At 32.5% G+C, this 14,987-nt stretch overlaps 1 protein-coding gene across 4 annotated transcripts in view; it reads left to right on the forward strand.

Moving 5' to 3' along the window:
• The window catches only part of LOC111675620 (protein encore), a 41,906-nt gene extending 27,396 nt beyond the window's left edge, over positions 1–14,510 (forward strand). Inside the window, exons 5-17 of one of the 4 annotated variants that reach the window (XM_046953250.1) lie at positions 1,198–2,377; positions 2,429–2,585; positions 2,660–2,810; positions 2,877–3,212; positions 3,273–3,484; positions 3,624–3,866; positions 8,795–9,123; positions 9,621–9,796; positions 9,868–10,155; positions 10,562–10,946; positions 11,025–13,255; positions 13,991–14,096; positions 14,166–14,510. In XM_046953250.1, the coding sequence (XP_046809206.1) occupies positions 1,198–2,377; positions 2,429–2,585; positions 2,660–2,810; positions 2,877–3,212; positions 3,273–3,484; positions 3,624–3,866; positions 8,795–9,123; positions 9,621–9,796; positions 9,868–10,155; positions 10,562–10,946; positions 11,025–13,255; positions 13,991–14,096; positions 14,166–14,227 (5,856 nt within the window). In that variant the 3' untranslated portion in view covers positions 14,228–14,510. The remainder of the gene's footprint in view (positions 1–1,197; positions 2,378–2,428; positions 2,586–2,659; positions 2,811–2,876; positions 3,213–3,272; positions 3,485–3,623; positions 3,867–8,794; positions 9,124–9,620; positions 9,797–9,867; positions 10,156–10,561; positions 10,947–11,024; positions 13,256–13,990; positions 14,097–14,165) is intronic. The other 3 variants (XM_046953251.1, XM_023436402.2, XM_023436407.2) reach the window with 3 other exon arrangements.
• Positions 14,511–14,987: the final 477 nt, after the last annotated feature.

Genomic DNA, 14,987 nt, shown 5'->3' on the forward strand with positions numbered 1-14,987 from the left:
AATATTCCATTAAGATCCTTGTTTTCCAAAACATGTGACAAAAACGGAAGTGTTTTTAAAGTATATGTAAAAATATTCGAAAATCTTTTTTACTTAATTTCTTACATAAAGGGACATTTTTTTGCTTCGTAATCCATGGATATAGTGCCTATTTTATATTTTATAAAAACATATATGCACACATACTAGAGCAAAAAAAAGGACTAAAAAGGACATGACCTATATAAATACATTAGAGTGGAATAGCCTGTCTAAGAATCTCATGTAGGAATAATCTTTAACCTTTGTACAAGAGAAAAATATTTTTTTTTTTAATGGGGTCTAAGAACACTTCCATTTTTTAAGCAGTTGTTATAAGGTGACAAATATCCTCCTTATACCATTTTGTTGTGGGATTTTTGTAAGTATAAAACTTATTTATGCCAAATTTTATGAGCAAATTACTGTGAGTTCAGGAAATTTAAGTTTTTTTTCTGAAATTAAACTTTGTATGGTCATTATAGTCAAATGAGGTCCGATCATTATAAAAATCATCAGTATTATAGAATTTTGTGATGTTTGTGGCTATAATTTTTAAAACCCTTCGTCTTGATACGAAATGTTAACACATTGTCTTTAAGAATTTGGTTTATCATTTTCATGGTTTATCTTTTCATGGAATTGCCAATATGTAAACATGTGTATGTATATATTAAATCAATAACAATTTACATACATGATAGATTTATGTTCTTAGTTATTAAAGAAAGTTTTTCATAATAAATCGTATTTGTTTTCGTTTTTATTTTGAATTCTCTATTTTGCATATTTGAGAATTAAGAAATAAACTTTATTAAAAAGTACCGCTATTTAAATAGTGTAGAGTTTAAGATGGAATAAACGAAATGATTGGAAAAGACTTAGGGTCTTATTAAAAAAACTTTAACATAGGTTTATAAAACAAACTTTGTAAGCATATTTTTATTAAAAACCTTTGATAAATGCATTTTTTAAACTCTATGGACTCTAAAAAAATTAATTTAAATTTAGTATATGCATTATCACTGTGCAATTTTCTGGTGTAATAATAGATCAATTTGAAATGTTTTCAATAATCTTTATCTTTGCTATAAAAGAAGGCAATATAAAACAATCTAAAATCACACATTTATAGCTTATTTATAATTTTTTATTATAATTTCGATTTTTTTATTCTAGGGCAACATGAAAGGAAAACATTTAACGAGAAGTCATGCTATGAGAGAGGCGACTTCGCCGCCACGTACTCCAACACCTCGAGCATCCGAGTCTTCATCGCAAATGTCACCGAATGGTTATCAGCAGCAACAGCATCATCAGCAGCAACCACACATGGATGTTAATGAAGGAAACAATAACAATAATAGCAATAACAAATTGCATACACAATCATCAGCCACTCGCGGCAATTCTCCAATAATCGATACACCAACTGTGATTGTAACTAGTCAACACAAGCAGCAACAACAGCCACAACAACATCAGCAGCAACAGTCAAATGTTGCTCTATGTAATGAAACGGAATTTCCAAAATTAAGCCCGCCCAAATCAAAGAGCGGCAGTAACAGTAGTACTGGTGGTAGTGGGGGAGGTGCACCAGGATCTGGTAACAGTTCTAGCAGCAGTAGTAGTGGTGTAAATAGCAGTTGCAATAACAACCCACAACGTATTAATAATACTTCGGAAGGTCACAATAACAATAATAATAATACCAATAGTAGCAATAAAAAGACAAACGGTGATACTGCAGGTGTTAATAATGAAACGCACAATAAATCCACTAATAATGTGAATATGAATGCTGGGAATGCAAATAAAAATTACAATCAATCGCAACAGCAGCAATTTAGTGCTGGGAATGCATTGCAGAAAGCTTTAAATGTCACTGATAATTCGCAGTCTACTACAATTTACAATTCCCCCATGAACTATCAATTGCATCCCAATGATGTCAACCGTGAACAGCAACAACAACAATCGTATGTTGTTTACGATAAGGAGAATCGTTGTCCACGTAATGACAGTCAGAATAGCATGAATTCGAATGAGGAAATGCATTACGAGACTCAGCAGCAACAACAACAGCAGCAACAACAACATCAACAACAGCATCAGCAACATCAGTCACAACAACATCACCAACGTACGGGAGGCGGTAAAAAGCATCGCACTAATTCAAATTCAAAAGGATCGAAGCCTCGATTGAAGAATATGGGTAGTACCAATACTGGCGGAGGTGGCGGCAGCAGTGTTTCGAATATGGGTGCCGGAGGAAGTGCAGTTTCTGGTGGTTTAACATCGGGCAGTGTTGACGGAAGTTTAAACAGCAGTAACAATACGTCAGGCTTTATTTCAAGAGGTTTGTATCGACTCGTTTTCTAAAAAATTGTGTCTATTTTTATTTCTTTAGTCTTCACAAATTCAGAAAACTCCAACGAACAATACACAGATTATGGTGGAACCGATTTGCTCAGTTTTTTCAAAGAGACGTTAAACAAAAACGTAAAAGATCGTCAATTTTTGTTAAAAGTCGAAAAGGATTTAATTGAATTTGTGCAGGAAGGAAAGTGAGTAATCAAAGTACAAGAATTCATATTTATGTTTGGAAATGACTACGATATCTTTGTTCTATTACCTACAGTCGAGGTGAAATACGTTTTCCACAAGCTTCCTCATACAATCGTATGTTGATTCATAGAACGGCTGCCTTTTTTGGCATGGAGCATAATGTGGACACCGAAACACAACAATGCGTTATTGTAGCACCGACTAAAAACACTCGCATACCAGAAGTAAGTTGTTAAATTACAATATTGTTAATTACACGATAACATTTTAAAATTCATATATTTTTGTAGATTCGTTTTAAAACACTGGTCATTAATAACCGTGATGATTCACGCAAATCTATATTGAAACGCGATACGCATAGTTTTGATGAGGCTCGTCAAAGTAGTTATTTGTGCCCTGATCGAGGTGGTATGCTTGATCGCAAGGCAAAAAGTTTCGAAGAACGCGAAGAAGATTACGACCGTGCCCGATCGCGCATTTTTAATCGAAGCCAAAACGAAGCTTGCCCCGGAGGAGGAGGCAGTACGGACGATGACAACAACTATATTAGTTGGACAAGTTCAGTTGATCAGCAGCAGTTCTCACGTGGACGCCCTAGCGGAAAAGTGTTGAAGATTCAAAATGTAAACATTTGTTGAAAATATTTTCAAATTAAACTTTACTATATAACCTTTTATATGCAGTCTCCAGATGGTCGTGCCGGCAGTGTTGTTCAGAAATCTAATAACAACTTTAGCAATTATAGTCAAGGTGGAGCCCCTCTTATACGCGGTGACTCCGCAAATTCCAATAAAAGTATGGGAACAGGCAGTGGTAATGGAACGAGGATATTTTCGAAACAAGATTCGGCGGGCAGTTCCAATACATCGTGGCGATTATCTCCTTCAAGCAGTGGGTAAGTTTATATTTTAAAACTCAAATCTTTTCTCTTTCATCCGTCAATGTTAAAAACTTAACAAATTCTTTATATTTCTGAGAAATAAAGAATTAACTAAGAAGATAAAATTGTTATTTTTAAACACTCAATTGTTTAGCTATAAAACCCAAACGCAATCGATTCGTTCTGATTCGGTAACGCCATCACCAACCGGTGGTTATGGCAGTGATGAACCTCATTTACCGGATCATCCGCCAGTCACCGCAAACAGGGAGATCAATGAAGATTCAACAACGCTTCCTAGTGGACTTGTGTGGGCCGTCACAGATATTTCGAATGTGCCAAAAGGCAGCATTCTCATAAATCCGCAAACCTTACAGCCAATCCTAAATGCAGACGGGTAATTTACAAAACTTTAACCAACCATCACTACAATAAATAAACGATACCAAAATTCTGTTCTGTTCTGTTCTTCCGTTTTCATCAATCACTAATCAATTTATACATTTTGACGATTAAGAAAATGCAAGCGCATTTCCACATTGTCGAAATTTACAACTTTTACTTTATATATATATATATATATATATATATATTATATATATATATATATATAATATATATAATATATATATATATATATATATATATATTATAATATATATATATATATATATATTATATATATATATATATATATAATATATATATATATATATTCATCATATATATATAATATATAATATATTATATAATATATATATATAATATATATATATATATAATTCATCATATATAAATAAATATATATATATATAATATATATATATATATATATATAATTATATATATATATATATATATATATATATTATATATATATATATATATATATATATATATATATATATATATATATATATATAATATATATATATATATATATATATATATATATATAATATATATATAATAATAATTTTCCAATACACAGTTTGCAAACAAGTTTACTTCTTTCGTGCTCTCTATCTCTTTATCTATCTAAACACAAGCTTTTCAAATTCGTAAGCGCTTAAAAGTCATCATTATTGTTATTTACATATGTATGTATGGTTTACATTTAACTTAAAGTTTTGACTATCTAACACACATTTTATGTGCTCATACTTTAGCCATACGTATGTGCACTGACAATTTTTTCTGATAATTTTTGCAAATTACTGGATCTTTTTTTACATATTATTTTCTGTTTTTTATTAATTTCACTGTACTGATATCTGTTTATATTCGCAACATACATACTTACTTACATACATGCATACATACATACATCCATAGTAACATACATATGAATGTAGGTGTAAATACTTAATACAAATATATTACGTAATTTGTCTGAAACATTCATCATTATCTTCTTAATACATTCACCAAACCCTACAATGTTTTCAATCACATTTAAGTCCTTTGCAAACTAATAATTTTATTTATTTTTCATTAATTGGCATATTTAAGTTCAATAACATTGTTTGTTCACAAGTTTTCGTAAATTATCTGTTTTTAAGTACTACTGCATTAAATACATATGAATATATAAATATAATAAATATTAAATATATTTTTTATTCTGCTTTCGGCTTACTGAAATCTTCATGCTTATATGTTTGCTCACTAAAGAACGGCATTAATAAGCAACCTACTATATACGTATATACACATTTCGAAGTTTGATTTTATCTTAATAGTGCCTTTGTTATATTTATTACAAGAAGTTACTATGCTATCAGTCCGTTAATTATAAAAAATAGTAAAACAAATTATTGTATAGGATATGTAATTGAAAAATTGTCTAAACACAAAGGGCATATATCAAGCTATTTTACGGAATCGTTATAAATTATGTCACGTCCTTCAACGTCCTTGTAAAATTTAAGCAATTTCTAATTAAATTCCAGAAGATTTTAATTGTGAAATATTAAGAAATATTCGAACAAATTATTTTCGATTCGGATTTTGTTGCACATATGTAAGTGATTTGGTTCGTAAAACATGAACACGCTATTTTTAACAAAATTTAATAGTTTCTAAACCGTTAAAGCTATATGCAATGGGTGATCAATAAAGACATTGAACTGTAAAATAATAATATAAAATTATTTTCCCATAAATGTTTTGTAGGAATATTAAAAAAATATTAAATAAATTGAAGAAATCAATTCGAAATTACCTATTACAATACATTCATGGGTAAATTTATTTAATGTTTCAGTAAATAACATTTGTGAAAACCCCGTTGGAATTTTAGAAATTCAGAAAAAGCTGTTAATAGTTTTGAACTAATTGGTAATTTAAATCCATGCTAAATTAGAACTAAAAATTGGACTCTAATGTAATATATAGAGGTGGCTTGTCATAATGTTCATGGACTATATGTCACACCTAAAAGCGTCAGAGTCAAAAAGACTCTTTTCCTGGATACAATTTCTTGTAACTTTGGTTGAATATAGAATTATTATGAAAAATGTAGGTCTTTGTGCTTCCCACTTATGGGGGTTATCATACTTTAATCAGACAATTTTGTTCACCACTAGAGTTTCGGGAAAACAAAGATATTCTTGCTATTTACATCGACCGAAAATGGAATACAACTTTCATATATGAGTCGGAGCTTCGAAGTCTATTTTGAAGCTACTTGAATTCCCTATCATTTAAGATATAATAAGATTTAAATCAAATGTCCAGAAACAGTACTTTCCTACCTTCCATAACATATGTTCTAGTACAAACACATCACATCGCATAAAATAAGTTATTGGCCTAAGGTAATGGTTTACTGTCAGACGCCATTATAAAATCATATTGGTAGGTTGCATAAACACATGGGAAGATGTGTTCGTTTTAATGCATCCAATGTTATTTTATTCTTTATTGAAGAAAGGAAATTATATGCGAAAATGGTTGGATTTCGATCTTTTAAAAAGAAATAGGTAATTCATATGTATTTCAACCCACTGAGTACAAAAATCTTTATTACAATTTTCGATTAGAACTAGTTTTTGTTATATTAGGTTTTTTTTGTAAGTTTTTACTTAATTTTGCATAACTAGAACATAATTCCAAAGTATTTTTAAAAACATGAAAATCTACACAAAATTATTTTTGTAAAGAGTGTAATCATGATGACTGTTACTGTTTAGTTTACCTTGCAAGGAAATTAAAAATTGATCTGTTTTTGTATTAACCTTTAAAAAAATATTTTGGATCTAAACGCAATAAAATATGTCGGGTTAAAAACGCAATAAAATATGTCGGATTCAATTCAACTTTTGTTTGGTATTTTTACATACCAATGAATTCAAAATGTTACACAATTCACAATCTGTGCCGTAATATTGTATGTCGCAAGTTTTCACTATTCTTTTGTCTTTATGTCAAAAAATTTTGTCTGCGAACTTTATGACATATAATGATACAAACAATACGATACCGATAGTGAATTGTATAAATGCGTAATTTCTTTCAAAACTGTGGTTGATAATCATTTAAGTGGCTTGTCATGATTTTTGTGAGGATCTTATTGCTCTCAAAGTTTCATATTTGTATTTATGTTTTATGTAAGAGGAGCAAATATTGTTAAAAGTGAAAAAAACACATCAACCAAAAATCACGAATTTATTTCAACATTTTTCATTAAAATTTTAACGAATTTCAAATTGTTATTTAAAAAATTTTTTGTTATTATGTGTTGGTACCATATTGTAAAACATCGCTGCAGGACATTCAAGTTATCCTATAATAGCTGTCCGCATTATTATACTCTAATAATAAATAATTTTATGTAGATTACTATGTTGTTAAATAACTCTATGAATATTGGTCGGGTTCTAAAAAATTAAGTCAAAACAATACCAAAAATGTATTAAATAACGTTTTTTTTTTTTTAAAAATACAATATCTCGGAAACTAAAGCTATCCGGAAAACATAACAATTTTTAAACTCAGCAGGTGGAAATACATAGAAGTCAACTATTTTTAATTAAAATATTTATAGACAACATTTAATTTTATAGAAGATTTGTAAATCAAATTTCATATTTAAATTTTGTTTTATAAACCTTTATAAAATTAAAATAAAATTAAATTAAATGTTGTTTATGAATAAGAGGAGTAGGCCTTAAGGCCTAACTATAACTTTATAATGATGTAAAGGAAGAAAATTGGTTCGACAGTTATTGCTTCGGTTGCAAAACTATGTCATCAAAAGTAAGATACGTTACTATTCTATTAACGTGTCCGACAGCACTGAAGTCCGTAACGTGACCAAAAATTATTTTTTTGGGATATATTCTAACAAAACAAATTTATCACTAAAATCCATCCAAATTTCTTTTTTAACATTGTTAATAAATTTTTAAAATATTTGAAAGACTTCATGGAGATTATAGACTATAGAACAGGCAATAAAACAGTAAAAAATTAGGAAAGTTTAATTGTATCTAGCGGATAAACCGTGGAAATCAATAGTTAAATTTTATTACTTAATTTTTGGAGCTCTTTTCAGCTGCTTTCTTACTTACAAGTTTTTGTTTATATACATACATAAATGTACAAATGTGACTAAAACATATGTAAGTATGTTCAAATAGCCACCTAAAAGTCACTTCGCAGTTATGTAAATTAGAGTTGGGCCTTAAATTTTATATTTTTCTTGTTTGTACTCGCATATGCAGTTCTCTAAAATAAATATTTCATTCTATAAAATGATTCTCTTTCCGAAACTTTAAAGTATTTTCACTCACCATTTTTCTTTGTATGCGTAATGCATATGTATGATGAACAGGGAAACCAAATATATGCTGTTAATACAGTTTTTTTAAACGCTAATGTCATATTTCGTCATACATTATTTATAAATGATTCATTTCTAAGTTTGAAGAACTAGTTTAATAAGATTCTGTTTTATGTTCAAAAAATCAATAAACAAAATACGGACTAAAAGAGTATAATGTACTCTAAAAACTCGAAAATATGCATTAAATATGCTGCCAAAGTTAAATCATGCAAAATTATTCTAACAAATTGTTGCCAAAATTCGCATATTGGTTAAAATGTGTAAATATCTGATGCATGAGTATACACGAAACACCGTAAAATATGCATTTGCATATTTTGGTTTCCCTGATGATGATTATACATTATAACGCTGTCGAGATAAAACAAAGCTCTACTTCAAATAGAATTTTTCTTTAAAACGCAAACAACCAATAGATTAATCTAAACTTGAAATCTCAAGCTTAATGTTTGCATTACTTTTTTGTTTATTTATAGTACGGTTTATCATTACGATCCGTCTAATATGCCTCCAGCACAAGCGATGGCAAGTGGTAGCAATGTTGCCAACAGTGGAGGTAGTATATATCATACTAATCAAAACAATTCACCTTCACAACAACATCCAATGCACAATCCCTTAAAGAAACAGCACAAGGGACATCAAATACAACAACAGCAACAGTTTAACAAATTGGAATCAGCAACTACAGGAGCAACAAACAGTGGAGGCGAAACGGTATCAGAATCATCGACCCAAACAATCAACGTGGGTGAGGAAGTGATTCCATCAAACAATATTTTGGATGTTAGTTATCAAGAAGATGGTACGTGTAAAGTTTATATTTAATAAGTGATTTCCATAACGTGGACATTTTTTAAAATCACTAATTTTTTATACATTTCTAGTAAATGAAAAATTTGCTTAAAAGTCTTAGTCCTGTAAGATATACCTAAATAAGCAATTTTATTATAAAAGCAGTAAAAAAGTTTGCACACGATCATACTTACTACATATGTATATTAAATTGAAGTATATTAGGATTGTATACATATTTTACAAAGACTAAAACATATTTTATAGCTGTTGTACCTTTTATATGTAGGAATATTTATAAGACTCAAATAAACATAACCTAACCTTATAGCTTATCAACAGATACAGATTAATCGTTTAAGGCCTTACTCATAAAAGGTTTATAACAAATTTTGTATGAGATTTTAATTTATAAACCTTTGATAAATGTTTAGAAATTCAGATCCAGATTGAATGTAAATGTTTAAAATGTGTAGATTCACAATTAATACCTGCAATATATTTCAGATTTATGTAATGCGGATGAAAATGATGAGTGTGATAATTCGGCCAATGGTTGTCTCAGTATAACGACAACTACATCAACCAAAAATTACGATCGCATTGAAGTTCAAAAGTTTAAAAACCAAGCAACTAGTCCTAATATACCTATCAATGAAAAGGATGACATCGTAAAACGAGAGGTATTATTTAAAGCTATAACACTTTTAGTTGTATTGTATTTATTTTAAACACGAAAATATTATGTCTTTAGCACTCAAGCCAGACGCCGGTAAATGTGACACCCACTCAGCAATCCCATTTGCAACAATCACAAACTCCACAGCAATCTCAGACGCAGAACCGAGAAACGCCCCACTCTTCACGCTCTACGCCATTTAGCAATAGTGATACATTGACAAAACGTTCTTCTGAAGAACCGAGGGCGACAAGTTGGACACAAAGCTACCAGGCTCCTGATGGTTCTACAGTTTTTCACACTACAAGTACACCCAATAGCAGCGCCACGAATCCTTATTGTACTACCACATATCAGCAAGGGGTATGTATTCACCAAAAAAATAAATTGATCTTTGTTAAGATATTTTCAATATGATAAAATAGAAAATAGTAGTAAAATATATATTATTTATTTCGTACATCATACCTTGTGGTGATAATAATCAGTAACCATTACAGTGATGTATTACACATTTTTAACTATAAGTATTAATTAATATTAAGCTTCTAAAGAACATAATTTTGAATAAGAAATCACCGAAGTTTTATTCAATCTGGTAGAAATATATTTTAAAGAACCTTCTGCAAAAGGACTTAATAATGATTTTAATGTTTTTTACAAACAAACAAACAAATATAGTCAATAGGAATATATGTAGTATATAGTAGTATATAGAAAAAAAAAATACAAATGTTTATTATATCACAATGGCAATATGTGATTTCAGCCTGATGGAAGCATTTACGCAGTGCCACAAGGAATGATTTACGCTTATCCTCCACCAGTAGAAGGGGAATTTCAAGGATATTTTATGCCGGTTTTCGATCCCTCCCAACAGCGTAGTGATACCACCGGTCTTCTGCAGCCCGGAACACAAACTATATATCCAGCGGGTGGTGCGACAACGATGGTACCAGTAGCTGCTTACCCGACCGCACAGTTCGCCACAACTAATGGTGCTCCGATTTACCCAAGTCAAGTGATATATTCCGGCGAACAATTTCAGACAGCCGGTGCTCCTTTGACGGCAACAGCTCCAGCATCTGCTACAGCGCAATTGCAGCAAATACCAATGACAACTTATCCGATTGGATATCCATACCCGTACAATGGTGAGTCGTAGCTTATTCTCTTTATAAGTCATTTAGTTTATATTCAACATTTTTCTTGACGACTCTATTTTTATATAGGATACTGGGGCCAAACCATGACATACTATGTACCTCAACAAGCTGTTCCCGCCACTTCACTGTTAGCTGCACCGCCACCACCTCCGTCGGCACCTGGTAATGTAAGTCACGTCGCAGGCGGCGTGAACACAACTGGTCCGAATGGAGGCAATTCGACGGCTGGACCGTCAACCAATTCCTCGAATGCTACGAATAATTCATCGGGACATATGGGCAACGGTAACACACCAAATACAAGTCATCAGAATGGCTCCGTTACTGCAGGGTACCAATCGCATGTACATGCAGTTAGCGGCGGTATAGGTTCCAGCCACAGTGGTGGCACAACATATTATGGTACTGGTCGTATAAAGCGCCCTACTCCTCCACACTTTAGTAATGCTGGAACAAATGGTGGTCACCAGGTTTTAGCTGCTGCTTCCATACCCAATGGTGTCACGACCGCCACTTACCAACTCGGTCATGCAGTTCCCACACTAACTTTGGCGGCGGCCGCTCCGCCTCAAGCTACAGCAGGAGCACCAACAACAACAGATCTCAGCGGCGGTGCTGGAGCTCCGACAACTGCGACCATGTACGCTTTGCCACAGCATGCTACAATATTTCCAGCAAATATGTTCCCATACGCCACAAACGCAGCGGCACAAGCCATTGGTCCGCAATCCGGCGCTAATATGGCACCACCAACAGCAATTATCCAGCCACCTGTTAATCCACAAGGTCATGTTGTAGGAGGTGTAGGTGGTCAAGCTAATGCCACAGCTGGCGCCATTCATAATCCTCACCATTCAAATACTGTGATCACGCCCTTCTACACCACTACTCATCATCATGCACCTCATCCAGGCATACAAGCCGGTGGCCACACAATACATGCCCCCGGTCCTTCTGCCATACCTATAGTTGATCCGGCGACAATTACAAATGTAACTCAACTTGGCCCGGCCAACAATTCTGTGTACAGTGGAAGAAGTGGTGGCGCCAGCAACAATGCTGGTACCTCGCAATCTGCTCCCAGCACGCCGCATTCAATGCCTTCTTCCTCGACCCTACACCACTCACAACGCAATCCTTCTGTATTTTCCACGCCTCCCATATTAAACAACAATGGCAGCAATTACAATAGTTCTAATTCAACACCTCACTACTATGGAAATAATGAAATGTTGCATCAATCATCCGTAAATACTGGCAGTGCTAATAATAGCAACAGTCCCCATAACTCGTACGTATCATCATCGTATGAAAAGCGAAACAACGCTAATAGTGGAGGAGGAAAAAAGTCTCTTTCCTATCAAAGTGCCAGCTTGAGTCGCCAAAATTCGACAAGTGGTGGTGGTTATAATGGATCTGGAAAGCCATCAGCTTTGATCAATAATGCTAATAACAACAACGATACTCGAGCTTCGCCAAGCAGTAGTACTAACTCACGGCCGCATTCTATAAAACGTGGTGGAGGAGGAGGCGGTGGCGGAGGTGTATCCAATGATAAACCACAGACTCCATTACTAAGTGGACCACCCAGTTATGTGGGTGGTGCTAATATACAGAACAACAATAACAGTTATCAGGCTATTCCAAATGCCGACATGGGTACTGGAAATATTCCTATAGTTAATGTTTCTAAGCCACCAATACGATTAAATGCAGCTGCTGCGGCATTCCGTCAAAAGGGAACTACAAGCACTGGTGGCGGTGGTGGTTCAGCTGTCGAATACCGACGCAATCCGACATCGCAGCGCAATTCGCCTGGTACAAATGCTAGTAGCAGTAATGACAACAGCAACAACAATTCGCCCAACAGTATACACAACTCTTCCAATGCTGCCACACCCATAGCTGCTGGATGTTATGCACCATCTTACATGATCAATGCTCAAAATAATGGCGGGGAACCAGCTCCAACGCATCCACCATCGCTTTATATAACAACTGCACCTGCACGAGGACCTGCACACATTCCACCACATTTACAATCAGCTGCAGCAAATGGTGCTGCTGTACCGGCAGCAGCTGCGGCAGCTACTGCAAGCGTACCCCAACAAGCAGCTACTGCTGTTTTAGGTGGAGCTGCTGCTGCAGCAGCAGCAGCTGATGTGGCAAATGCTGCCGCCGTAGCAGCCGCAGCTGCTACTGTTGCTCATCACCACCATCATCAACCGCTGTTGGGTACCTACAATCCGGGTGCATCAGGATTGTACTTTAAATACGGACACACGTATTTTGCCCATGTGCGTATTAAGATATTATTCTCTTCTAACTAATATATGCAAACATAATTTTTGCGTTTTAAAGAACTGCATATAGAATTATTTTTTCTTTTAAGTTATCATTTCATCCAACAAAAATTAATACATACATATTTTATTTTTATTACATAATACATACATATTTTATTTTTATTAAATAATGTTTTTCTAATAACAGATATTGTCATATAACGCAACTTTTTGATTACTGCGGCTACTTCTAGTAAATTATGTCAAACGACAAAACTTGTTAACTTTTTTGGGCTGATGAAACTGTTTATATTTTAATTACAAAAGTAAAAAAAAAATAACAATATAAAACCCAGCATAAACTTGGGATGTCATTTAGGACTTAGGGACAAGGAATAGCGATGGAAAATTTCTATGATATGTATGTCCGATTGAAATAGTTTTTATTGGTAAAATTTTATTGTTTTAGAGTTCTTCAAAATGTCTATTAAAATAAGATAAAGATAAACTGTTTAAATATTACGAATTAAAAGAGAATTTAAGATGGATACTATTTGCATAACTTAAAAATAAATTAATATAATTAAAAGTACATGTAAATTGTGTCAAACGAATAATAAGAACATAATTACAATTTATAACTGACTGCAAGAAAAGTTATAAAAAATTTTAAATTTACAGTATAACAATAAACTCTTCTAAAATTAAATAATGAAATATTTGTACTTAATGTTTTTTTATTTGCAGCCTTCCGTAGCTTTACCAAATAGTCGCCGTTCTCCATCGACAGATTTGAGACCTCCGATTGCACAAATGGCTGGAATGTATCCCACAGTCAACATGATGATACCAGGTATGATACATATTTCCATCAATATTAACTATTTGTTAATTTAAGTGTTTTCTGTCTTAACATCAACAGCTCAACCGCGACATCCAGGACGACATCCTAATCCAAATTATAAAGGAACACGGCCCCGTTGATACACGCGTTTATATTGATGACATGATTGTCTCAACAATATCGAGGATTAAAAACACAATGACGCTATACCAAAAACCTTAATATAGAATAACTTAAGTTTAATTAAACAACTATAGAAATACAAAAGGATAAAAACAAAAATAAACAAACAAACAAACAAAACATACTTATGTAACTAATATAGAAAATACATTAAGTTTAGTTAACAATAATTATACAAAATTACAACCATACAACCAACTAAAATACAATAGAAGAAATTCTACAACGGTTAAAGAATCAGTAAAGAAAAATCTCTTCCGCCCCCTTTGGGGACAAGGAAAAATGAAAATCGATTAACGTATATTTAATATATTTTATATTTTCCGGCCTATTTTCCCAAAAACAATACAAGAATATGGGAGACATACAATACATATAAAAAAGTAATTTTAATTTAATACGAAAAAATTGGCTTTAATAGGTAGAGAAAAATTAAATCCCCTCATACACTCATCTACACAGGAAATTTTAATCAATAATAGAAATTATCAAATACACACCAACCAACGAACACATTCATTCTTTACGTAATTATAAACATTTATCCATAGGTCGACAAATGAAAATACTACATTAAAAAAATTCTACTATTATATCAGCGGAACTATACGATTAAATAAGAATTACAATAATGCAATCGAAGGATCAATTCAAAAAATACAGAATAAACTGAAAAACTAAGTACATGTTCGTACAAATGTATTGGAAATAATAGAT

Source organism: Lucilia cuprina, chromosome 5 (assembly GCF_022045245.1).
Source record: "Lucilia cuprina isolate Lc7/37 chromosome 5, ASM2204524v1, whole genome shotgun sequence".
NCBI classification, from domain to species: Eukaryota; Metazoa; Arthropoda; class Insecta; order Diptera; family Calliphoridae; genus Lucilia; species Lucilia cuprina.